At 37.0% G+C, this 24,679-nt stretch overlaps 1 protein-coding gene across 2 annotated transcripts in view; it reads right to left on the bottom strand.

Annotated features, from left to right (window-relative positions):
- Window positions 1–2,753: 2,753 nt before the first annotated feature.
- Window positions 2,754–24,679, bottom strand: part of LOC104901355 (lecithin-cholesterol acyltransferase-like 4) — a 29,769-nt gene continuing 7,843 nt past the window's right edge. For both annotated transcript variants that reach the window (XM_048634865.2, XM_010688917.4), the window contains exons 3-12: window positions 20,433–20,524; window positions 16,166–16,284; window positions 12,702–12,837; window positions 12,562–12,613; window positions 11,645–11,745; window positions 10,575–10,757; window positions 10,325–10,482; window positions 10,101–10,155; window positions 3,737–3,790; window positions 2,754–3,474 (exon numbers count right to left, since the gene is read on the bottom strand). In XM_048634865.2, coding sequence (XP_048490822.1) covers window positions 3,139–3,474; window positions 3,737–3,790; window positions 10,101–10,155; window positions 10,325–10,482; window positions 10,575–10,757; window positions 11,645–11,745; window positions 12,562–12,613; window positions 12,702–12,837; window positions 16,166–16,284; window positions 20,433–20,524 — 1,286 coding nt within the window. In that variant the 3' untranslated portion in view covers window positions 2,754–3,138. The remainder of the gene's footprint in view (window positions 3,475–3,736; window positions 3,791–10,100; window positions 10,156–10,324; window positions 10,483–10,574; window positions 10,758–11,644; window positions 11,746–12,561; window positions 12,614–12,701; window positions 12,838–16,165; window positions 16,285–20,432; window positions 20,525–24,679) is intronic.

The raw sequence follows: 24,679 nt of genomic DNA, 5'->3' as shown, positions 1-24,679 counted from the left end.
AGATCTCTTGTTGGTAAACTCAATTTTTTAACCAACACTCGCCCAGATTTATCCTATGCAGTTCAATATCTCAGTCAGTATATGCAAAATCCTCACACTTCTCATTTAGCTGCTCTCATTCACACCCTTAGATATCTTGCACACAGTGAGGGTCAAGGTATTATGCTCAAGGCTAGTGATACTTTGAAGCTACAGGCCTATTCCGACTTTGATTAGGCAGCATGTTCAAACACAAGGAAATCTATTACTGGCTATATTTTACTTCTAGGGAACTCTTCCATAACTTGGAAGTCTAAGAAGCAGAGCATTATCTCTAAGTCTTCCTTAGAACCTAAATACAGAGCCATGGCTTCTACAGCTTCAGAAATTACATGGACAGTAAGGTTACTAGAGGGACTTGGTGTTCATGATTTGAAGCCTGTAGTTCTACATTGTGACAATCAATCTGCCATATTGCAAAGAACCATGTCTTCCATGAGAGGACAAAACATATTGAAATCGACTATCACTTAACTAGAGACAAAGTCCTTGAAGGTATCATACAACTAACTTATTTCCCCACTCAGTCACAGCTTGCAGATATTTTCACTAAGTCTAGCTTCTCCTCGGCTTAAACATCTCCTTTCCAAGTTGGGTTTCTATGATCCTATGTCTCATCCCACTCCAAACTTGAGGGGGTTATTAAAGCTACTGCTATTGAAGATATTCCAGCTCCTGCCACCTTAGCATCTGGAGATTATTAACTTATATTATTCAAGTTTGTTATTACTGGCTATATTTTACTTCTAGGGAACTCTTCCATAACTTGGAAGTCTAAGAAGCAGAGCACTATCTCTAAGTCTTCCTTAGAACCTGAATATAGAGCCATGGCTTCTACAGCTTCAGAAATTACATGGACAGTAAGGTTACTAGAGGAACTTGGTGTTCATGATTTAGAGCCTGTAGTTCTACATTGTGACAATCAATCTGCCATATTGCAAAGAACCCTGTCTTCCATGAGAGGACAAAACATATTGAAATCGACTATCACTTAACTAGAGACAAAGTCCTTGAAGGTATCATACAACTAACTTATTTCCCCACTCAGTCACAGCTTGTAGATATTTTCACTAAGTCTAGCTTCTCCTCGGCTTAAACATCTCCTTTCCAAGTTGGGGTTCTATGATCCAATGTCTCATCCCACTCCAAACTTGAAGGGGTTATTAAAGCTACTGCTATTGAAGATATTCCAGCTCCAGCTCCTGCCACCTTAGCATCTGGAGATTATTAACATATTATTCAAGTTTGTTATTAGTTAGTTACAATTATGTTAGATAGCTAGCTAGCTTCCTCAAGAAGCATCTCTTTCTGTCTCTTATATATATATCATACATGATTAATTCTTGAAGGTTAATCATAATAAACACTTCATTTTCTCTCTCTTACATTACAATTCTCTTTGTAATACTTCTATACTACTAGAATCATCGGTTAGAGTTTTCAATGAAAATTCCAGACAAATTATAGTGTATACTGATCAATTCATGGATAGATTTTTTTTTCTTTTTCTCTTATGATGACCTTTGTACAAAGTTGTTCATATCAAAGAGAAATTGTGTCAAGAAGTCATTGACGATTCTCAACTTGATCTAAAGCACACTTTACTTCAAGTTTTCATGCCTTGAGCTTACTGAAAGAGAATCCAGAACAAGTTTTTATTGTTGAAGTTGAATAGAAGGTTGAAAATCGTTCCTGTTCTAAGCATAAAGAGTTGATCTTTGGGGATTTTCATGAGGTCGAGAATCCCTAGAGTTAGTGAACTAAACTTTTGATCATTATTCCTTTATTTGCTCTATCACAAATTTCTCCAAAGCAAGTGGGTTGTTTAAAGTGCAATTGAACAAGATTTTGCTTTGTCTGCATATTAAATTTCAACGATCATTTGTTAACTTGTACTCGTGATCTACAAAAAAAAAGAATCGCAGTGTTGACCTTGTTCCCTAATCCTACATTCTTCTCTAATGTCAACAAAACTCGTGGCCGAATTTCTTCCAAGAAGGGGGAAATGCGCGGGAGCAAGCAATGAATCTCATTCATAGACATCTTTGGAAAGTCTTCAAGATTCTAGGAAGAGTAGTAAACAAAGTGGGATTTTTCAATGGCATCCTAGTTTTATTAAGATTCAATGTATCGTAATTTATTGACATTAGATCTTTTGTAAAGAATCCAAGTTACATTAGAATTCTTAAGAGTCGTATAAACCTAGTATGATTAGTAGTCTAATCTTGTTAGAAGAATAATCATGTTCGAAGTCTAATATTGTTGAAAGTCTAATGGTGTTAGAAGTCTAGATATGCTAGAAATTTAGTCACTTAGAACTATTTCTAGCGTTAGAAGTCTATGGTGTTGCTCGGATTATGTTAGAACTCTAATGTTAATACAAGTCCATTCACCTTAGAAATTTTTGGTTACAAGTTTTTACTATCCTGCTTGATTCATATTAGTATATTTTAGAGTCCTATCTCTATTAGTTTTGCAATTGCCTACTTAAAGGCATCATTAACGTGAGTCTTCAAAAGTTTTAGTTAAATGTGAATCTAGACGAGATTAATTCAGTTTGAGTAAAGCTAAATTGTTTAGTCTTAAACTATCCTCCTAAATGTGTTAATAGCGAATGAATCCATTAATCTCATTTAGGACCCTTAACCAAATAATAACGGAGTGAAATTTTTTGAGAATTGAACTGAATTCCATTCTCAGAATCACATCAATACCTAAAATTCCTTAGAGATACAAATGAGTGTTTGTCCGTTCTCCCTCTGACAATCTGATCCACATTGTTCAGTATTTACATTTATATTACATCATTTTGTATCTACATTTATATTACATTACTTTGTATTTACATTCATGTTCAAATGTATCATACTACTGAACGAAGTCATCCAGAAAATCATAGTTTACACATAAACTAAACTCGAACATTTAACAATGGCAATGCATGTTACTGCTAGGTTTTCTTAACTGCAACACCTTTGAACTGGCATGCCAGCAGGCCTGGCACAAGACATCTCACATTTGACCAGAAGAATGCTTACCAGAAATCACCTTTAATGGCTGCGTTCCCCTCAATTTTAGAGGTATTAAGCAGCATGAGCTTTACTGCACAGAGACGCGAGAAACATGACTTGCTACCTCAGAAACTGATATCAAACTTATCTGATGCTCCTTAACTTCCACATTCTCATCATGCACATTCAAGTCTTTAGGTATAACTTCCCATTCTTCCTTCGCTACTTGGAAGCATCTCTCTTTGACCCTTTCAAGTTCAAAAGCCGTGGGCAGCACCACATAATCATTCAGAGGGTCATAGAAGGGATCAGGTTCTCCCGCATTTAGCCAGTGCTTCAGTATTCTAAACGCATGATGGTCAGAAAGGATGCCACGGTGTTCCGCAGGTACTCCAATCCTAGCTTCAGCATTGAGCCCATCAGCCTAGCAAACCAGCAAAGCCAAAAGCACATTTTCAAATGCATGAAGCATCTCCTGGAAATATTTATCACCAACTAACAGAACTAGTCTGCACCAACCTTAAAACTGAACAGAAGTGTACAAGACCAATTGACTAACTATTTTTACACAGCAATATTAGTTAAGTGCACAGAAAAAAAGACGTCCTACATAAAATTATAATAATGGGACTACTTCCAAAAGGTTAACTGCAGATGTCTAGAGCAGCAAATATGAGCACAAATACCTTTGCAGATTCTGCTGGAACAGTCCCATCGCCTTCAACACTAATGAATTTGGCCTGTAATAGTAGCAAACAATCAGATAGATGGAGTCTAGCAGCAGCATAAGTGCATTGTGCAACCTAGAGAAGAAGTGTGTTGGGGGATGGGGGGATAGATGGTTAGGCTAAAGGAAACAGAAATCGCTTTAGACATGAGTGCCATAGCAGAAAATCCAGTTTTTTCGTCGACTCATTTCAAGTGTAAGGAGTGCAGAAATGTAATAAAACCAATTCACTAAGGGATGCCGTCTCTAGCTGCATGCAATACCTCTTACTAGTACCAGACGACCTATCCAATTCACTTATGCTAGGAGGAATAGGAGAAATTAAGAAGGGTAAAAAGGGTACTTAATAGCTGATAATTAAATAATGTAATTCTCAGCAAGTTTGTTAGTAGTGGAGGAAGTCTGAGCTGGGGTTTGTTAGAATGGGTCCTGGTAGGAACTATAAATGGGAAGGAAAGTTTTTGTGTTAGGCATCCAAAAATATTGTAGAAAGTGAGTCACTCATCGGGAGAGCTCCACAGTCCTCTCGAAAGTATTGTGGGTTGTATTTGGTCCTCTACACTAGGGGTCGATACATCAATATATCTGGTTACCTTATCTGGCCGGAATCCTTACTGAATTGTAGCACTGCACCAGGAAGCTTTATCTTTGATTGCTTCATTTTCTTAACAAATTTATTTTCCACTCCCCCTCTCAAGTATCAACGTAAACAGAAAGGCAGTAAGGATTAAGGTACCTATAATAGCCTGTAACATCTTACTCCCTCCGTTTCCTAAAGATCTTCCTTGTTACTATTCCTACAGATAGCAAGGAGGATCCATTTGTGTGGGGTGTGGGGTGTGGGGTGTAAAATTGAATTAATAATAAAATGGTGGACCATATGATAGGGACATGAGAGGGTAAAAAGGAAAAAAAAATCCAAATAAGGAATAAAGCAAACGAGGGAAGATCTTTTGGAAACGCACTTAAACGGAAAGAGGGAAGATCTTTAGGAAACGGAGGGAGTAGTTGCCAACTTAATTTGTTATCCCAGGGTAATATAATATGTAAAGCTTAAAAAATCTGCTATAAGTCAAAACATCTCTAATTTCAAATTTCAAGGACGAAATTGAATTAAAGGGTGATATAGTGTAATACCCCTAGATTTAAGCAGCTTTAATTGAAAAGTCAATTACACTTTATTAGCTTAATTAAGTTACTAATAATTCTTCCAGAACCATTTTGAGACATAAAGCTTTAACTATAAAAAAAATTATGAGAATCCTTGTAAAGTAAACTAAACTTTTATCAAGTTAAGTTGCCTGATAAATATAATTTTGGTTTATCATTTTCTTGTACTAATTTATGTTTTAAGCAACTCTATTGAAATTTGAAAGTTATTGTATCTTATTTGCAAATCAACATTTTAGAGAAAATCCTCTTAAGAAAATAAAAAATAATAACATCATTTGGACAATTCCGTAGAATATACGAGAACCTTCTCATTTCTATTCAAGTTTCCAAAATGAATCAAAACGCCAAGATCAAAGCCTCCTTCCTCCTTCCTCTTCTCTCACGTCCTTCTTGTAATACTCCGTATTTTTGGAGTTATTTATTTATAATTAAGAAAATATAAACAATATAATCGAAAGGTATTTTAGCATTATTTACAAAAAAATAATAATAATACAGTTTGAGTACGTTTACAACTTTAACGTAATTCTATTATAGTTTGGTTTAGTTAATTTCGGAATTTAAAAGATTAAACCGAGTCCTACTAACCTAGATATACCACACTATAAATAGAGAGAATAAGAATAAAAAAATCAGAAAATTCAGAAACCCTAACTCTCTTCTCTCTCCAGCCATTTTCCCTCTCTCTTCTCTCTCTCAGCCGTTTTTTCTCTCTCTCTCAAATTCTCTCCCCTCTCCCTCGATGTTCTCTCTCTCCTCTGTCCTTCTCTCTCGTCGCCTTCGACGAAGTAAAGTGCGAGGGTTGTGTGTGTGGTGGTCGGGCACTTTGTGCGTCGTCGTGTACTACGAGCGAGGGAGTTCGAAGGCTTGTGCGAGGTTGGCTTACGAGCGAAGTGGTGCGAAGGGTGAGCGAGGTTGTGCGACGCTGCTGTGCGAAGTCGCGAGGAGTTTGTGCGGGTGTGTGTGCGCGACGCTATGCGGACGAGTGTGCGAACGAACATCGTCGAGGCTATGAGACCCTTGTGCGTCGTTGCCGAAAATCGGTCGCCGAAACTCGGTTGCCAGTGAGTTTAGCGGTATTAAAACCTAATATGTATAATATATATTATATTAGTTTTAATATTGTATATGCTGTTTTTTTTTATATTAATTTAAGTTGTAAGTTAATTAGATTGTAATTCGAGCAAATTAGTAATTAATTAAGTTCTATAATTATTTTAAGTTATTAATCTGATTTAAGTAGTGATATGATTACTAAACTAAGAAGTCTAATAATCAAATATGAATGTGAATCTTGAAGAAAAGACTTCAAGATTGTTTAACATGGATGCTGGATTGAAAGAGAGACATGCGTCATCATTTGAAGAGCCGAAATTCTGTTTGGGTTTCAAGCATGGTTGTAAAGAAAGAACAGGCTCTGTTTGGATTTCTATTTGTTTTTGTTATTTTTGAGTTGTAACAAACCATGAGATTAATCATAAGGTAATCCATGATTAGGACAGGGTTTTTTGGGCTGATGATAGGCGTGTAAATACATCATCTTAGGGTTTGATTGTGCTGAATGTAATCCATGATTAGGAGAGGGGCATGATTCAAGGAGCATGCTTCTTAACCTGATTTTTGGTAAATGGTTTACTAGGGTTATGAGGAAGTTTTTTGTGTTTTGCTCCTCCTAAGCCTATATAAGGAGAGCTAATGATCAATGAAAATCAGCTGTGTGAATTATAAAAAAGAACCTTGTGTTTTCAAGTTTAACTTTAAGTGTGTCTCAAGTGAAAACTTACCGTTATCACTTTGTGTGAGTTCTTGATTGATAAGCTTAGGAGAGGTTAGAGTGGGTCTTACCTCTAGCCTAAAACCCCAAATCATTGAGTTTGCCCTTGTGATTTGGTCCTATCCTTGGTTTCGAGTGTTTCTTTGTGATCTTGTGAGTGTTCTACGTTCCTAAAGTTTAGATTCATCATCCAACACTTTGGAGGGTGTATTTAGACTTACATCACGTCCCTTGATTTTTAAACTCAAATTTCAGAATCAATCTGGGCATGTTCTAGTATCATTTGAAGCTTCCTAATTAGGTATTTTGATCAAAAAGAAAATAAAAAATATCAAGCTACGCATTTCACTCCGATTTTCGGAATTTAAATAAGTTTATGGACAAGTCACGTATTTTTTTAAATATATATACTTGATTCCAATAAATCTGATGCCTGCTATTTGATTCGATTGGAATAAGAATTTTGATTACAAGTATAGGATACTTTGTTTACAAGAAATACTTCCCTGTTCTTTTACATGTTACAATTTCCTTAAATGGAATGGTGCAAAATACATGCTACACTTTTTTTTCTACCCCAAAATGGAAAGTTTTACGCTGCAAAATTACCAATTTACCCTTACTTATAACATTTAACCCAAATAAAACCTACTTAATTTAATCTCATTATATACTAATCTCAATTAATTAAACCTCCCCTCTCTCTTCCACCACCCCTCCCCCACCCCCCCAACATCCCAACCCCTTCCACCACCCCTTCCCTCTTCCCTCCACCACAGCCCAACCCCCAACCCCCAACACTCCACTCCACCGCCGCAACCCCTCCCCCCCTTCCCCATCGATTTCCCCCTTCCCTTCCACCGCAGCAGCTGAGCAGCCCCTCTAATTCACCGAATAAACAACCTACACCAAAACCAGCAAATTCTCGCCGAATAAACAACCTACCCTCACCAATTCTCAATAAATACAAAAACACAAATCCACAAAAATTCGAAAACAAAGAATTTGAAACCCAAAACAAATCGACTTAGTGTTTTCTCAATTTGGGGGTTTTTCAATTAAGGGATTTATGAATTTGGGGGGTTTATTTATGGTTCTCTGAATTTGGGGGTTTTGATTTTAGGTTTTCTGAAATGGGGGCTTCGTATTGTCGTGTAGGAGGTGGAGATTGTGGTGGTTGACGAATTTGGCGCTCGAAATGGTGGAGAGAACACGAGAGGGGTGGAAGGGGGCAAGAGTTTTCTAGAGCAAAGGTGTACCGTGTGGGTGGGGAGGGGATGCGGTGGTGAAAGGGGAGGGGGAAATCGACGGGAGGGGTGGGGGAGGGGCTGCGACGGTGGAGTGGAGGGGAGAGGGAGGGGTGGGGGCTGGGATGGGGTGGATGGGAGAGGGAGGGGTGGGGAAGGGGTTTGGCTGTTGGGGTGGGTGGGGGAGGGATGGTCCCCACTCCCTTTATATCAATATGAGCTATGAGGTATTCTTATATTTATAAAGTCGAGGAATTATGTTGGAAATAAATCAGATTACATATTTTGCTTGGAAGTAGTTTACTCATGATAGTTATTATTTGTGGTAACCTTTATGGGATTTCGATATCAAAATGGTAAGCAACAATGATATACTAGTATTATGATTTCAAAAAGTATGACTTTGTGAAAATTAAGAATTAAGTATTATAATTAGGTTCTGTTTTATAAGGGAAGTAGGTGCTGAAGAACTGACGAACAACATTCATAGCGCGGGTATCGCTCATTATGTGCTCCGGAGCGGGTATTGCTCCTTTGCGTTGAGTCATGACCTAAAAGTCTTGCGAGCATAGTATAAGAAAGGTGTGGAGATGTCCCTAAAAAGTTTCGAGACGTGGCTTAGCCTCTTCATTCGTTTTCCTTCCCTAAGTTAACTATGTTTTATGTTAAGTATTGAGGAATATTTGAGTTATGTTTATTAATGATACTAATATAACGAGATAATTTACCGAAATCATTTACATTTGGTATATTACGTTTGCATTTTTGACATCTAATGAGAAGTATCTCTGTATTTGTTTTGTATTTTATGGCCTTTTTTAGAGATTCTGTAGTTTATGTCTTAGTCATATGAAATTATATTTAACACTTAAGAACTCAGAAAGAAGATTATGTTTCCTTTGGTACTAGCTTGTTTGTCATTTATTAAAAAAGAATATTACTTTGACCCTAAAATCTGATTATATGAAGTTACGCTTTCGAGTAAGTTACATTTTAGATTACGTTAAGTTCTAATTTTGTTTTTGGAAGACCATGTTAGATGCACTTGTAACCTTCGATTTATCTGACGGAAAGATATATTTTCGTGGTTTGGTTTTAAGTATTGTGATTTGTGAAATGTAAAGGTTTACATGTTTAGATAGTTTCTTATTACGCACTAGTTTTAGCTGGCTGTTTTAAGCGGGAACTCAAATATGTTTTAAGCCACGCAGAAGAATTTATGGTTGACATTTTGTACTTTATTTTGCTGATTTTGTTCTTGGAAATTGCCTGGTTGGGGCTTCGTTCAATGTTAGTGATTTTAGCGGGAAATGCTGAAGCTGGTGTTGTTAAAAGATAATAAGTGTTATAAGAGATGATTCTCGGATGAGCTTGGTGGAGATTATATAGTTTAATTGTGAAAATTTCTTATGGTGTATTAAAGTATTATTTCAGAGATTCGGTTTAATCATTTGATGTAATTGTATTTATATTTTGGGTTGTTGTGGGACCATGACCCATAGGTCCGGGATCGGATAAAAGGTTATGTTCCACAGCAAATAAATCTAGATTCGAGGTTAATTATATGATAATTGAGATTTGTGAATGTTTAGTATGATCCAGAAGTAGCTCGGAAGGGCAGGTTGTTACACATGTAAAGAACAAACATTTATCTCTGATACAGTCAGAGTATGAAGCATTCAAAAAAATACATTGATGTATCCCTTATTATAAAATAAAACTTTAGTCAGTGTCTCACCATTCATGGATATATGTGCGTGTGTGTGCCAGAGACTAGTCACAAAAAACAACATGCTATTATGTAATAGAGAAGAGACGACTGTAAAGGATTGCTTAGGGTAGCAGTAGCACCCTACAGAAACTATTGCATCAATCATGAGAATCAATTATTATACCCTAAAGTGCAGGAATGAGGAAGCAACCCAAACAAGGTCTTGGTCCAGTGAATTGTGATCCATTGAAATAAATCACTAGTAACAATGACCAAAGGTACTTATGCGACGAACATACCCCACAGCAAATCGATAGGAGTAAACAATGATGCAGATACTACTGTGTTTGCAAGTTCATAGTTCATGCACATAGCTTTCAAGAAAGATTCATGATAAGCATTAAAACAAAGATAATACCTGATTATATCTCAGCTGTTCTAGATCCGTAACAGGTGAGTCCTCACTGCCATAGCTGCAGTACATCAATATAACAGTAAGACCAATTGGAATAATGAAACAATTAGGTGGATCCTAAATGAACAGGCCAAATCCAATAGAGCTACCAGAAAGTATACAGCTTCATAAGTTACAGTATAAGGAGGCACAAATTGAATGAGCAGAGCAAAATTGATATATCATACCAAACGCTGTGAGGAGTATCAAGACTGGTTCCATAGATATTATAAAATTTGACTTTTGGAGGAACCCTTGCACAAGATAATATCTCCTTAGTTTCACTAGCCCAACTTAGTATGTCCATGTTGAATGGAAGAGGCATACTGCCACCTACATAGTCAACCTGTTAAGAAACTAGAGTCAGAAAATTCTATATCGAAGCACAAGTTTGCATAGATGATTTTAGGTTACAATTCAAGTCACGCCACCACTAACCGTATTTCTTGATAGAGACTTCTCAAAGATAGTTATACTTTCCTCTGGAGTATATGAGTCCAACATTATAAGGGAGTTCCCATCACCATCATGCTTCTTCCTCCAAATTTCAAGACGTGGGGGATCTTGCCAATGAAATTTGGGACAAGCCATCAATTCATAGATTGAAGGGCATTCAACAAGCTGAAAATTGACAACCATCAATTATAAAACATCAACTGACAATACACAAGGAATGCAGGAGAGGTCAGAGCAGCCAACAACTAGCAACAAGTCATACAAGAGGGGAGTCAAGGGCTCAGAGCGATAAGGAAAAATCATGACATCCTTGAGCTTTCACTTACGTTAGTCAGATGCAAGCGTCAGGTACTGATACATATCCCTTACGACACGTTGGGACTCAAAATTTCGGACACGAGGACCTAGTCCAAGAATTGAACACGGGTGCAAGGACACCGCCATGAAATTTCAGAATCTTTGCAAATTGAAGTATCGGGTAAAGAATCCATGCCCTTCTAAAAAGTAAATAGAAGTAATAAAACTCTTTACAAAGATTAAAAAATGAGAAAAAACAACAGAAATATACTTCCTCCGATATTTAATAGATGCATCACATTGACTTTTTCTACACTATTTGTATCAACTTTGACCAAATATAATTACTAATTTTTAAAGAAATATGTCATTATTTTCACTAGAGCAAGTGTGGCTAGTCAGTATAAATGAGGATATTGATGGTCAAAGTTGTACATCAGCAAGTGTGGCCAGTCAATATGGCACATCAAATAAGAAACAAAGTATTTCACTCCAGCAATCATGTTAATGTTAATATTAATCCGAGAGAAATCATAATGCTGCTAGCTCATAATGCTAAAGACACAGTAAAGAATTACAACATGCCATCCCCCCCCCCCCTCCCTCTTTCTTCCAGGCCGAACTGACAATACCACTGCTGCTCCTTCGTTGAACGAAACTGCTACGGTGAACGCCGCAAACACAATACAGAAAAGCACAAAAGAAAAACAAAAAAAAAAATAGAAGAAAAGAAAAGGCAAGAATAAGTAATATACCAGCTGGTGCATGCTCCATTTGGATATGAAGAAGTTCTGCTCCCATCCCTCAACAAATGAACAACCATTCAACATTGCAGAAGTGACATATCCAGGAGCACCTGTCAGTTTGAAGCAAAAAGTTGTATCAATTCTATTCCAATTCTGCATACGATGGTCATGTCAAGGACATATTCTTTCTTCTAGAGTCCATATTGTTTATGACCTTACATGTTAACATGAAAAACTTTGTGTTGATGCAATTAAGGTCGATTGTACGACATGCCAGATTGTCTATTTTAACAGTCAAGTCATTCAAAAGTTGGTCAAACAAACAAACTGTCAAGGTTACTAATGTGGCTGGAGGCATTTCTGAAAGCCACGGTCAGAAGAATGGGTGAAAAGGAAATTGATTCACTAAAGTTTCCGAAGCAAGTCCACAATACCATTTACATTTTAAGGGTTTCTTCAGATTCAATAGTCATCAAAAAAGTGATTTTGGGATCAGTGATGCAAAGATTTAGAAAGAAATTTGGGTCATTCTATTATGGCTCCTATGTCTTTCAGGATTCTACATTAAGCCCTCCCCCTCCTACAGAACTCCAGACAATAACACTGGTTTTAGACATTTCAATGAGGCAAGATAATGTAGAATTGAGAAGTTGTCAAAAACTAATACACGAAATCTTGTAAACTGATTGTAACGAATTTGATTAGCAATTAGGAAAAAAGCACAATGAAGTCAAGAGTTGTCAAAATCTAAAATTCCTAATTCTAGAGCAGCAAGAAACGTGCATAACTATCAGTTCTGCCCAGAAAACGGGAAAAGAGGTGGAGGGAACCAAGTTTAGTCTCATTTGACAAGGCTTGACTAGACAATGTATTATATAAAGAATTTGGATCATAAGCAAGCCAAATCACGGGCCAGGAACACTTGCCTTGAAATGGAGCAGCAATTGCTATCCAATTCTTCACATACTTCTCAAACACCTACATGAATTTACAGAACATGCCTCTTCAATTAACTACACAACAACATTGTATTAGCAATTAAACCAGAGAAAGCAAGAGTGCTCACATCGCCATGCAGGGACATGAAACATTTAACAAGAATGCCACCCATAGAATGGCTAATTATGTTTATTCTTTTTCCGCCTGATGCAGTGTAAATTGACTCCAACTTTGCAGCAAAACGCTCCATTGTTTCCTGCAATCTGAGGTTGTACGAGTGGAAAGTGAACCAGAAGGAAAGAGAAAAAAAGATCTTATCAGACATTAAATAAGAACAGATAAAGTTTCAGAGAAAAAAAAATTCATGCATAGTATTCAACTGCATCACTCTTGCAACATAACCAACTTATCAACCTAGAAACATAACATTAACATTGATCAAACTTATCAACATATCAAAACAATCCCACAAAAAATAACATAACCTTTTCAATCACTGTTTCTAGAAGTCACAAGAGTACAAACTACAAAGGCTCAAGCACAGTTTCCCATTCTTTTTTCTCTAGAAGATTTTAGCATGAGCACAATCCCAAACGCTAAAAATGCCTTCTGAGTCAGTAAGGGTGGCAGCTCTTATTACTGCCCCTTGTTTAGCTTTTGCATTAAAGATGACGGATTGAAAACAAGTCGAAACAATAATACAAAGTGCGGGGATGGAGAGAGAGAAAGGAGTGGCAGAACAGAAAGAGAACAAAAGAAAAGTGATAAAGAAAACTTCAAATTTACTTGATATAGAAATGTGAAGTTTATTTGTGGCACATCGCAAAAAGGTAGATTTGAAGTTTATTAGAGATGGAGTAGCAAATAAGCATAGCAAAAGTCCTTGACGAAAATCATTGCAAAAGCCTGATGTGAAATCAGATGCAAATCAAGAGGTGTGTAATGAATCAACCTAGGGAGCGGGGTATTTTTGGTATTGCAAAATTAGTTAGTTTTAGTAATAGCTTGTAGAATAAGCTCGGTAGTTAGGGGAAAATATCTCTATAAGTAGAATGGAATAGGGAGAGAGAAATCATGTTGAATATTGAGTAGTATTTTGGGTGAACTTTTAAGAGTTCTTTTGGGAGAGAGCAAGCCTCTCGAAAGCTTGTAAACACTATCTCTATTTTACTCTTTTTCAGAAAATTATTAATTAAGTTCCATTTAAGTCCATAATATTATTCTTTAATCTGTCCTAAAGATGTCAATTCATCACAAGGTGTTGCTAAGTACTAATCTTAATCTCAACAAGGGAGAGATCCATGGCCTAAAGATTAGTGCTAGTGTGCTCGTATTAAGCAATGAAGGAGAGAAGCTAAGTGAGTCAAAGCAAGCAGCTTCCCATGGGTGTTAGTGAGGTGGTTGCTCGAGATGCTTAATGTTAATTAGTGTTAATTAAGTCCTAAACATGCTTTACTTTAATACTTTCACTAATTATGTTCATTAGTTACCTAGCTCTTAAAACAGTTTTTGTACTTTACGGTTTTGTAAAACCGGTTGTATTCAGCTTAGTATGGAAGTATTTTGGGACGTGTAAAGCAAGGTGTATTAAGCTCCCAGCTTAGTAATAGAGGTACTTAACTTGCTGAATTTGAGCCAATTCCAAGCTTTCCATCCTAGCTAGGAAAGCTTCCCATTTGCCTAGCACCAACGACGCCAGCACAGGCGAGTTTGCAGGTCCTTTTCTTTCGGATCTGGGGAGGACGATTTTTGCAGTATTTCAATGATTTCTTGTCTTGGTTGGAGATTTCTTCATGTATAGGAAAGGTCCCTATAGGTTCCCTTCTTTAATATTTCGTCCAATAAAGAGGTGGAAGCAGAAAGTAGGAGGTGTGCTGATTTTAGCCGGTTTTTAGGAGATATTCTGTATTTTCTTTGCTTTGTTTATTTCCTTAGTGTGTAAGACTTAGGCCTTGTTTGGTTGACAAAACAAATCATGGGAAGTGCAAATTCCTAAGAAGTAGAAGTATATGAAGTTGTTTGGTTGGCAAAACCATAGGAATTTGCACTTCCTAGGAAGTTCTACTTCCTCCAAAATGGAGGAAGTTACTTACCTAGTCCTCCTAGGTAAGTAGAGCTTCCCATAGGAAGTTCCACTTCCCATTATCAACCAAACACAATTTTACACTTCCTAGGAATTTCAAATACATGGAAAAAATAACTTCCTAGGAAGTATGACTTCCTATATACAACCAAACAAGGCCTTAGTTGCTGATGCATTAAGTCTTTTAACTCGTGTACTATATATATATATATATATATATATAATATATATATATATATATATATATATATATATATATATATATATATATATATAAGCTTGATTATCAATGAAAGGCATATTTTGAAGTTGAAAAACATTGTTATAAACCGTTGTGTTTAAAGACTAAAAACTCGGTGTTTTCATTCTAGCTTGCACAAATATCTTGGGAGGTAAAGTAAAACTACAACAATTCAATCCAATTAACAAGATTTGGGAGTGATTCGCTTATTTTGTTAATTAAAACCCCTTTTAGATTAGGTTCAGAGTGATTCACTTCCTTAACTAAAACCCGAATACTTTGCTTTAAGAGTGGTTCTTTTAGCTTGTATTCATATCTATCCCAAACACTATTCTTCATTAAGTTATGTTTGTTTCACAACGTAAGTGAAGTGGGCAATAATTTACATCAAAAGCCCCTTCAAGCCACGTTCAATTTTATCGCCAATTAACAACCGACTACAATCATACCCCACAAGCAAGCCAGGAACTAAAATAGCCCACATAGAAAATTTGATAATATAGAACACTCAACGAATATTAGCGCATTCCAGTCCAACCAGAGATAACAAGAATTTCATGTGAAAAAATAAATAAATAAAAAGAACACAACAAGAAACAAAGCAACCCCCAAAAGGACCTTCTCCATGTTATTCTTAACTCTTAACACCTTACTTAATTTCGTATTACTACAGTCTCAACTTTATGGAACAGGTATTTTACTACTATATTTACAGATCAGAAAAATATTGGTCCTAACAACAGTTTGTGCTATCTTAAGGACAATTGTCTTGCTCACGAGCAAGATTGTTGACAGCAAAGCATTACACTAAAGAGCAGATTGTACTAAAATATCAAAAAAAATAAAAAATGTAGATGACACGACCTGATGACTAATCACCTTAGAAACAAGAGCGATTAGCTAACTCAACCAGTTATGCAACTAACTCTAGGGAAGGGTCCATATGCTTGTACACTGATCAAGGTGATTATTCTGTTTTCTAGAATCTATATGACTATTTCCCGTTTTCTTATGGCACAAGGATTCACCAACCTGTACTATTAGATTAAGTTGATCATGACTCAACTAAATCATAAGCAAAAATAATAAAGAACAAGAGACGTCATGGTTGACAGAGACACATCTGTCAAAATAGAATTTAGACAGTAACTAGAGTCACACACCAACTTATCCACTCAAGAATAAGACACCTATGTAGATCAGAATACTACAATATAGACAATGAAAACAAAAGAACAGGCAGACTGCAGTAGAGCATAAAATATACCTATTACTTTGCCGAAAATCATAGCCAAAGCCAAACAGTGTTTTCCCCTCTTCAAACCCCCACTTGATCATTTCTGTTATCATTTCATGAAAATAATACACACCTTCCCTTCCAAGGATCTGCATGCCAAATATAAAGACTTGTAAAATTACCATTCTTTACTGTATCATGGGGTATGCAGCTGAAGAAAAAGAAAACTCTGCATAAATGCAGCGAAGTCATGGTTTTAAATTTCAGCCAATATGCGACATATCAGCCAATACATTCATATTTTAACTTACCAAACAGAAATTCTTCCACTGTAAGATTTTGTTAAATACTCTCTGTGGTTTTTATTAGTTTACCCACTTTTATGGACACAGTTTTAGGAGAAGTAGGTATGTGGATCATAGAAGGAAAGAGAAACTATTAATTTATGGACATATTGTATTGAAATTAATGTTGTGGGCCAAGAAAACTAGAGTGAGAAGGTAAAGATAATAATAACCAATTGGTGGGACATTCCAAAAAAAAAAAGTGTAAGTGGGTAAACTAACAAGGGACAACCCAAAAGGTAAAGTGGGTAAACTAATAAAACCAGAGGGAGTATTATTAGATACAGTCAACATAAAGAAGATATATGCCTGATATGACCAATATAATATCAATCGTGACCTAAATACAAGATCACAGTATGGTCAAATACACATATATTTGAACATAGAGTATACCTACACTTCCATGATGCACAATTGATACAGCAATTACAACATTAACAACGATTTAACCCGGAGTAGTCTCGAATTGAGCTCAAACTAAAGACATTAATTTTACTCGAAGAGCTAGTGAACACAGTGAAAAAAATAATAATAGCATATTCTTATGTAGAAAAGTTTACAAATGTCCCACAATGGTTAGAAAGTTAAAAAAACAAGTTGTTCTCTGCAAAAGAAATATGGGTCAACCCACAAATCAAATTATAATGCATTTCGTCAGGCTTACAATCAAGCTCACGCATGAGAGGGCAGGCAAAAAAGAAAAAATCCCAAGGCTTAACAGAAAAATTGAGGAGGCATAGAAGGCAGATAGTGAGTGCCACAAAAGTAGAGGGGTAGTCCTCATAATGTAGTCCCTCCATCCCTTATAGTAGGCACCATTTTCCTTTCGGGGATTTCCTAAGAATGCTCGATTTCTTTTGTGGTCAGGGGGCTGTTACTTTACTTCTAACATAAACTACATGTGGTCACATTACTTTTACTTCCATATAACTTTCATGTGGTTGCATCATTCCAATTTGTCACCATCTCCACTAACAATATAATAGAACTTGTGGCAGACCTATATGAAGCATATTGTACGCGACAGATGGAGAAATAATTAGGGGAAGGGTAAAAAAGAAAACGTCATGCAAATTCGTTTATCTCATTGTTTCATGCGAATGTGTAGAAGTTTTGTATGGTGCCTTGAACTTGAAGCTACCAATACAATCCTACACTCTTCTCTAATTATATTAGTTCGTCTTAGATCAGTAATTCCATAGCAAAATTCTATAATGCACTACAAAAATCTTAAATCCAAATTTCAACTTTTAATTAATACTCCATCCGTTTCTTTTTAGTTTACTCACTTCACATTGGGGGATAACCAAGTAGGAAGTCCAAAAAAGTATTAGAGAGAAACTACGAAGTGAGGGAGAGAAACTAAAAAGTGGGTTAAAATATTAAAAAGTGGATGACATGGGTGGAAAAAGAGGAAAAAGTAAATGGGACATGTTACCAAGAATAGAAAAAACAACAGTGTATAGATTTAGAAAGAAGCAAACTAAAAAGGAAAATGTGTAGATTAAAAAGAAACGGAGGGAGTATATAAATAATTTAGTACGCGCACACACATATAGTTTAGAGCCTAAAATAACACCAAATTAAGAAAGTAACAAGTTAGATGAGCTAAATCAAAAATGAACCGATGCAAACTAGTAATTCTCCCACGTCGGTATGGAAAGCAAGCAATATGCTTATATTTTCCATAAAATAAAAGGTGGTTATCTAACAATTCATATTAATCAATGTATCAACTGGCATATGATATGGGTAACAGCATGGGAACTTATTTGTTGCATGAAGTTGTTATTTACATGGCACACAACAAACAAGAGCAGTTGGCGATGTGTGCTCAACTAGCAAGCTGGTCAAATCTCATCCAGGCCACAGACACCTTTATGTGTGAGAATTTAAGAATTTGACCGCACCAAATTGGAGCAGTGACTTGGTCCTCAGTTCAGATTTTTGATAAGAAATATTCTTTTATTAGGTTTCACGTGAAATATGGGTTGGAAGTTGGAACATTACTCTGACTTGAAAAATGGGATGTTCAAATTTAAACAACTAAGTAGCAGCAGCTTTTCATCCATATTCTTGGACAAGTTCAATTGACTACTTGAATGTTCAATTGGGTAGTAGTGGAGTTAAGCAATGTTTATATGTGTTCATGAAAGTCTTAGCTGGTATGGGATTAAATATCTTGTTTCCTTAGCTGGTGCACTACTTTATTTCCTACGTGTGACTAGGAAATTTTTTAGAGTTCTAAGTTTCCTTGTTTTGAGCTGGCAACTCATTTCAAGAACACTGGAGTTGCCTTAAGGAACAAAGACAAATATATCTTTGAGTTCAAACCTCAGGTGAGTGAAGCCATAGGACCTTAAACTCAACCCTTCGGGAGCTGTAGCTGAGTAAAGGTTACAAGGAGCTAAGCTTTGGCTAGCAAATAGCAATGCGGATCAACTTCAATAGGCAGCACTAGAAGACAGTGCAATCCTGCCTTCTAGCTTTACAAAGCCACAACCTAAAGTGAGAAAACACTATCAAACTTAGAATGTGAAGAGAGAGAAGCAGCAACTCAGCTAATCTTACCGAGTTACTGGAGATGCCTGGAGGAAGAAGATGTCGCAGACACGCAATTTATCAAGGGCTCTCGCTTGAAATAGGAAACTAAAGTACGGGAAAGATTCAAGTTGGAGAAATTTTAGTTTTTCTAAACCCATTCCTTCCATCTCCCTCCTCACATCACTATGTTCAGGGCACCTTGCCTGGAGGGACGGGTGTTCCATATGCAACAAAACCATCACCCCTCCTGCACCAGTCCTCACGCCTAAGCGTGTCTCAAAAGCGCTTTTAAAAAACATAGTAACTAAAACCTACAGCATTATGTATAACTTAAACCTGTGAATGCCCACTTTAACCCTGCTGGGGACAAACAGAAACATCATCTTAGTGCAAAAACTTTCTATCAGAAGCAATTCATCAAAAGAGAAGTATCAACATAATTTGGCTCTCATTTATTTATTTGAATTGAAGTCTTTAATCTAAATCAAAAACCCTCATTCGGCAGAGCAGTCGCCTACTTACACATTCAACTGCTGGCCAATTATCCTAAAATAAAGTCCACCGCACAATCAAAACATCTAAACACTTGCCACATGTCATCATGGCTACACAATCTCGCAAAATGAAGACGACCAGTTTTCAACAAGACAAACTGTCATTTATTTTGATGAGATAGCCTGTAAATCAAGAGTGCGAAGAAAAGAAAGGTAATCATTAAATGCAGGGTCATCGGCCAGTGACTGTGTTTTGTTAGAGTATTACTCCTTCCATCTCATACAATTCTGTGCACTCCTAAATAGCACCGAGTTTAAGAATAGTAGTTAGAGTGAGAAGAAAGTAAGAGAAAATGTGGGGTTGGAGAGACAGAAAAGAAAAAAGATTCTACTTGAATAGCTAAGAGTGTAATTAAGCAATCTAGGACAATCAATAAAAGGAAATGCGCAATATATATTACTTAGAGTATTTCACATGGAGGTACGTCTAAAAACATCGTTACTGCACGTGGAAAAGTTTCAAAAGTCTTGTGAAGCTCATTCTTGTGCTAAACTTTTGGGATCGAAGAATTAGGTTTTTTGTTTCTCAAAAACCTGTCTTTCATGGGTATAGGGTAAAAATATAAGATGGTCGATACTAGCTCCTTCCCACTTCACAAAATCCATGCACAAAAATAGCCCTAAGTGAAAGATAATTCAAAATTTAGCTGCCGTATGCTACAATATGCATAGGAATTAAACTTCTGGAATCAGATTATGAGGGAGTCTTTTAAAATTGCATATCAAGATCATATTTTATCCACAGAAGTACAAACATCAAATAAAGACAAAGGCATCTCTGCATCAGCGAATATAAAAATGGTCTTCTACTGTTTAGATCAAAGTAGATCCCCAAAGAGAGACATCATGTACCAGGTCGGGGTCAAGGACGTCAATTGCATACAGTCCATATCGATCTTCAGGCACTACAATGTTCGTATTAGAATCCAAAGATACCGTTTTACCTACATCAAAAGAGAAAAATACAATAATGATCTGACAATAGAGAGTTGCAAAAATCAAGAAATAAAACATGAGGCATACTTAACAAAGTAAAGATTACTAGCAGAACAAAATTTAGAAATGCGTTTATATGCTAATGGCCATTGAGGACAGGATCTTCCGCACAAAATGAAGTAACAGAGAAATAACCTTTTCCATGTGTTTTTTTTAAGTTAGTTATGGAAAAGATAAAACCTCTCTTTCATATTTGTACCTCTCGAACTCTGCTAAATGAAAGTCAACCAGAACTGGGAAGGTAAGAAAAAGGGCACAGTATAAAAACGAAATTCACAAAATTGATAAGAGAGAGCTTGCACATCTTTCACCAAAACTCATCCCCCGACCCACCAATCTATTAATATACAAGCTGCCCAAACTCTCGTTTAAGTTATTTCTCTAAAACTTTTGGATGGTTTAGATTTTACTCCCGCTGAATTTTTTTAGTTTGCATGTTTTGACTGTACGGTGCGCGTTCGCCAATGCACGTCTTTGACCTTAAATACCTTTCATTACATATTAGCAAAAACCGTAATTATTGAATAGTAATAAAGTACTCATTAAGATGAATCAAACAAGACCCCACATACTATAATTTTTTCTCAAATATTAAGAAGAATTTAGAAGATTCTCTCTAATTGTGAATAGTGTCAAGAGTGCAAGTGAGTAAACTAAAGAAATACAAAGGGATTACTTCTTTAGCCTAATATAGACGAGAACAAAATTGGGAGCATGTACCATAATTCCTGAGCTTATTTTTGCTTAACTACTTATTTTTGCTCAACTTAACTTAGTTTTACTCAACTTAACTTATCTTTGTTGAACTTAAACTTGTTTGCTGAAATTTATTTTTGTCTAAGTACAATTTCTTTATGGTCAATTCTTGAACTTATTTTTGCTTAACCTAACTTATTTAACTTATTTTTGGTGAACTTAACTCATCTTGTTGAAACTTATTCTAATAAGTTGAGGATAACAAAACCTTAAAAAAAAATTAGTTTAAAAAAGGAAATAGCTTCACTTATTATCTGGACATAATCTGCATAGATCGAAAAATATAATGGCTTATATGGAGCTCTCATCTCTATAATTCAGGAAGACTCCTCAATCTACCAAAACTTATTCTCTTACTCCTATATGCTTTAGAACAACAAAAATCTTAGCTGCCCGACTGAAAAAAAAAAAAACCAAAAATTTCACCAGCTACAGAATGTCTGCATGGATATGAGGATTCACTCAATTAAAAAGTCGCTAAACAATCACAAAGCATGAGATCTAAAACTGTAAGCTACATGACGTTCTTGATTCTTCCATCAATTGTTATGATTTCTATCTTCTTTTGAGCATCAACACTAGCAATTGCCTCTTCTAGCAAAGAAATTAGATCAATAGCAAATAGTGATTTGCACCTACACCATCCGAAATGGAGAAAGTGAGAAACCTATGCAGCAAAAGTAGATGAGCGGTCATGTGATGATCCTGCTCAAGCAATCCACCACAGCAGCAGATACAAGCAAGCCAAATCGAGTTATCGAGCTAGAAGGATAAGCTGTATTAAGATAGTTACCACTGAGCCTTACTCTCCCAAGAAAAAATAACTAAATATGCCCAAGTACGCACCTTCTGCTGTCCAAACTCGGACTTCTCCACGTTTGCAAACAAATTGTGATCTGATAAGGTTTGTAAGCCCACCTGCAAATGTCGAACATGCTCCCCCTCCGTCTTACTATAGACGAGGATATCATCAATGAATACCAATACGAACCTCCTCAAGTACGGCCAAAAAACCTCATTCATCAAAGATTGAAACGGTGTCGCGGCATTGGTCCAAAAGGTCTTCGTCACCCGAAAGGGTCTTTTTTTATTCCATGATCAGTACCTCGCCAGGCCTTTTTTGTTTTAATGGATTCATAGAATAAAAAGAATGATTTATTTTATTTTTATAATGGATTCATAGAATAAAGAGTTATAATGATAAAAAAAAAACAAATGGTTGTTTAAGACTAAAAACTTATAGTTCCCTTTATGAGTTCGGGATGCCATTTTACGAGTACCTTTAGGGCAAACGAGAATTTGATGGTATCTCGCCTTAAGGTCAAGTTTGGAGAAGTACATGAAGTTCATCTAATAGCTCGTCTATCACCGAAATGGGGTACTCACCGGCGACGGTCTCTTTATTGAGAGCTCAGTATTCAACACCACAAAACTGCATTATCCGTCTTTTTTCTTCACTAACAAGACCGAACATGAAAATGGGCTAGTACAGCATCTCTTTGATAAGACGCTCAATTTCGTCATTTAGAAACTGAGGGTAGTGGTAGGGATGTACGATCATTGGGTTGCTGCCCTCTTTAGTGTGATAGAATGCTCATAGCAACGTTGGGGAGGTAATCCAATTCGAGCTTCAAAAACACCCGAAGAACGATCCAAAACCTCCTAGTAAAAATTCTGGCACTAACCATGTGCCTCTTTCTCTTCCATTTGGTTCAACTCTAACCACAAACTTCCCCCTCCTTCGTAATTATGGCTTTTAAAGGAAATTTGAGAACGAGCCAACATAGGATCTCCCACCAATTTTACTACTCTCCCATTCACTTCAAATTGCATTTCCTGAGTCTTCCAACTCGTCACAACCAACCCTAATTTTTCCAACCATTGTATCCTCAAAATAATGTCCGAGTTCCCAAGCCCAAAGGATGAAAATCTTCCACCACTGTGATTCCTCCCTCCAATTCCAACACTACCCACTCACAAACACTAGAACCATGAAAGCTTTACCATTACCCAATGAAACACCGAATCCACTTGGCCCACTCACTGGTATCCCCAAATTCCTCAATGGCTCTAAGAACACAAAATTATGAGTGGCCCAAGGTCAATCATAACCACCACCATATGTTCTCCAATTTGACGCACAAGTTTCATAGTTTTTGGGCTAGATAAAGCGATAACATAAATTAGAGATAACTCATAAGTTCCTCGCTGGATGAGATATGAGGCTCGCTACCACCAAACTCCAAATCGGGTTAGAACTCTTCTTCTCCCGCCACTAAAAGAACGATTACACCAACGTTACCCTACCGTCCACTTCTCATCACATTTGAAATACAAACCTTTCGGAGTCGCTCCTGCAATTCTTTCGCCGACAACCAGCGAACTTCCCGAAATTTCTGGTGGAGCCACCGACGGACCTGGCTGAGGAAATCGATCTATGTGACTCGCTACGAGTGGAAGTCTAGTTTCTAATTGATGGGTTGGTAGGCTGCTAGACCCTATAGCTGTTATAAGTTATATTTAGACCTTGCTAGACCACATTGGGCCTTTTGGATCCACAAACCCTATTACGTTCCTCCAACCAGCCCGCCATCTCCATGGCCTACTCAGGCTTATTTGGTTGAGTAGCCTTAATTCTCCCTTCAGATCCTCATTCAACCCATTTACAGATTTCCCCATGAGTGTTGTGCTAGGCGCCCTCCTATCATTCATACTTATTCTAGAAGGAGAGGGAAACTCACTAAGGGCACAAGGGTCATTTCCACTCACAGCACAGCTGGCATTGCTAGAGAGGATTAGAAGGATTATTCTATGAGGGTTGTTATAACAGATTCTGTTAGGCAAAGTATGAGGTGGCAGGTGCCTTAGATATTTTGTAATGCTGTGTATATAAATAGGAGCTGAGCTCACAGCAGGAGGTATCCAGAAATTACTAGAGGAAGTTATATGTAGAGGAGAGACCTTGCCTCTCGAATGCAAGGGTTGTAATTGAGTCATTTCCTTAATACAACCTATCCCTGAGCTCTTAATTTGCTGTGTTCATTACTTACATATTCGTACTTACTTTGGGTCTTAGCATTTGTGGTATCAGAGCAACAGATTCTGACCGGAGAGAATGGTGCTGCCGTCGAACACTCAACGGATAGACCAACTCGAACAGGGTATTGCTGACCTAAGGGCTTCTTTATCTTCGGAGGTTGCAACGGCAGTAGAAAAGGCCATCGGGACTCTGCAGGAGTCGCTGGCAGCCCAGATCGCCACTAGCCTCGAGAAGGCTACTCAACAACTCGGAGAGGAGGTAGCGAAGGCTCGGGAGAGAAGCGGTGGTGGCGGAGGAATTCTCGGAG

This window comes from Beta vulgaris, chromosome 8, assembly GCF_026745355.1.
Source record: "Beta vulgaris subsp. vulgaris cultivar EL10 chromosome 8, EL10.2, whole genome shotgun sequence".
NCBI classification, from domain to species: Eukaryota; Viridiplantae; Streptophyta; class Magnoliopsida; order Caryophyllales; family Amaranthaceae; genus Beta; species Beta vulgaris.
Note: the sequence above shows the minus strand (reverse complement) of the source record. Positions and strands in the feature narration are given on the sequence as shown.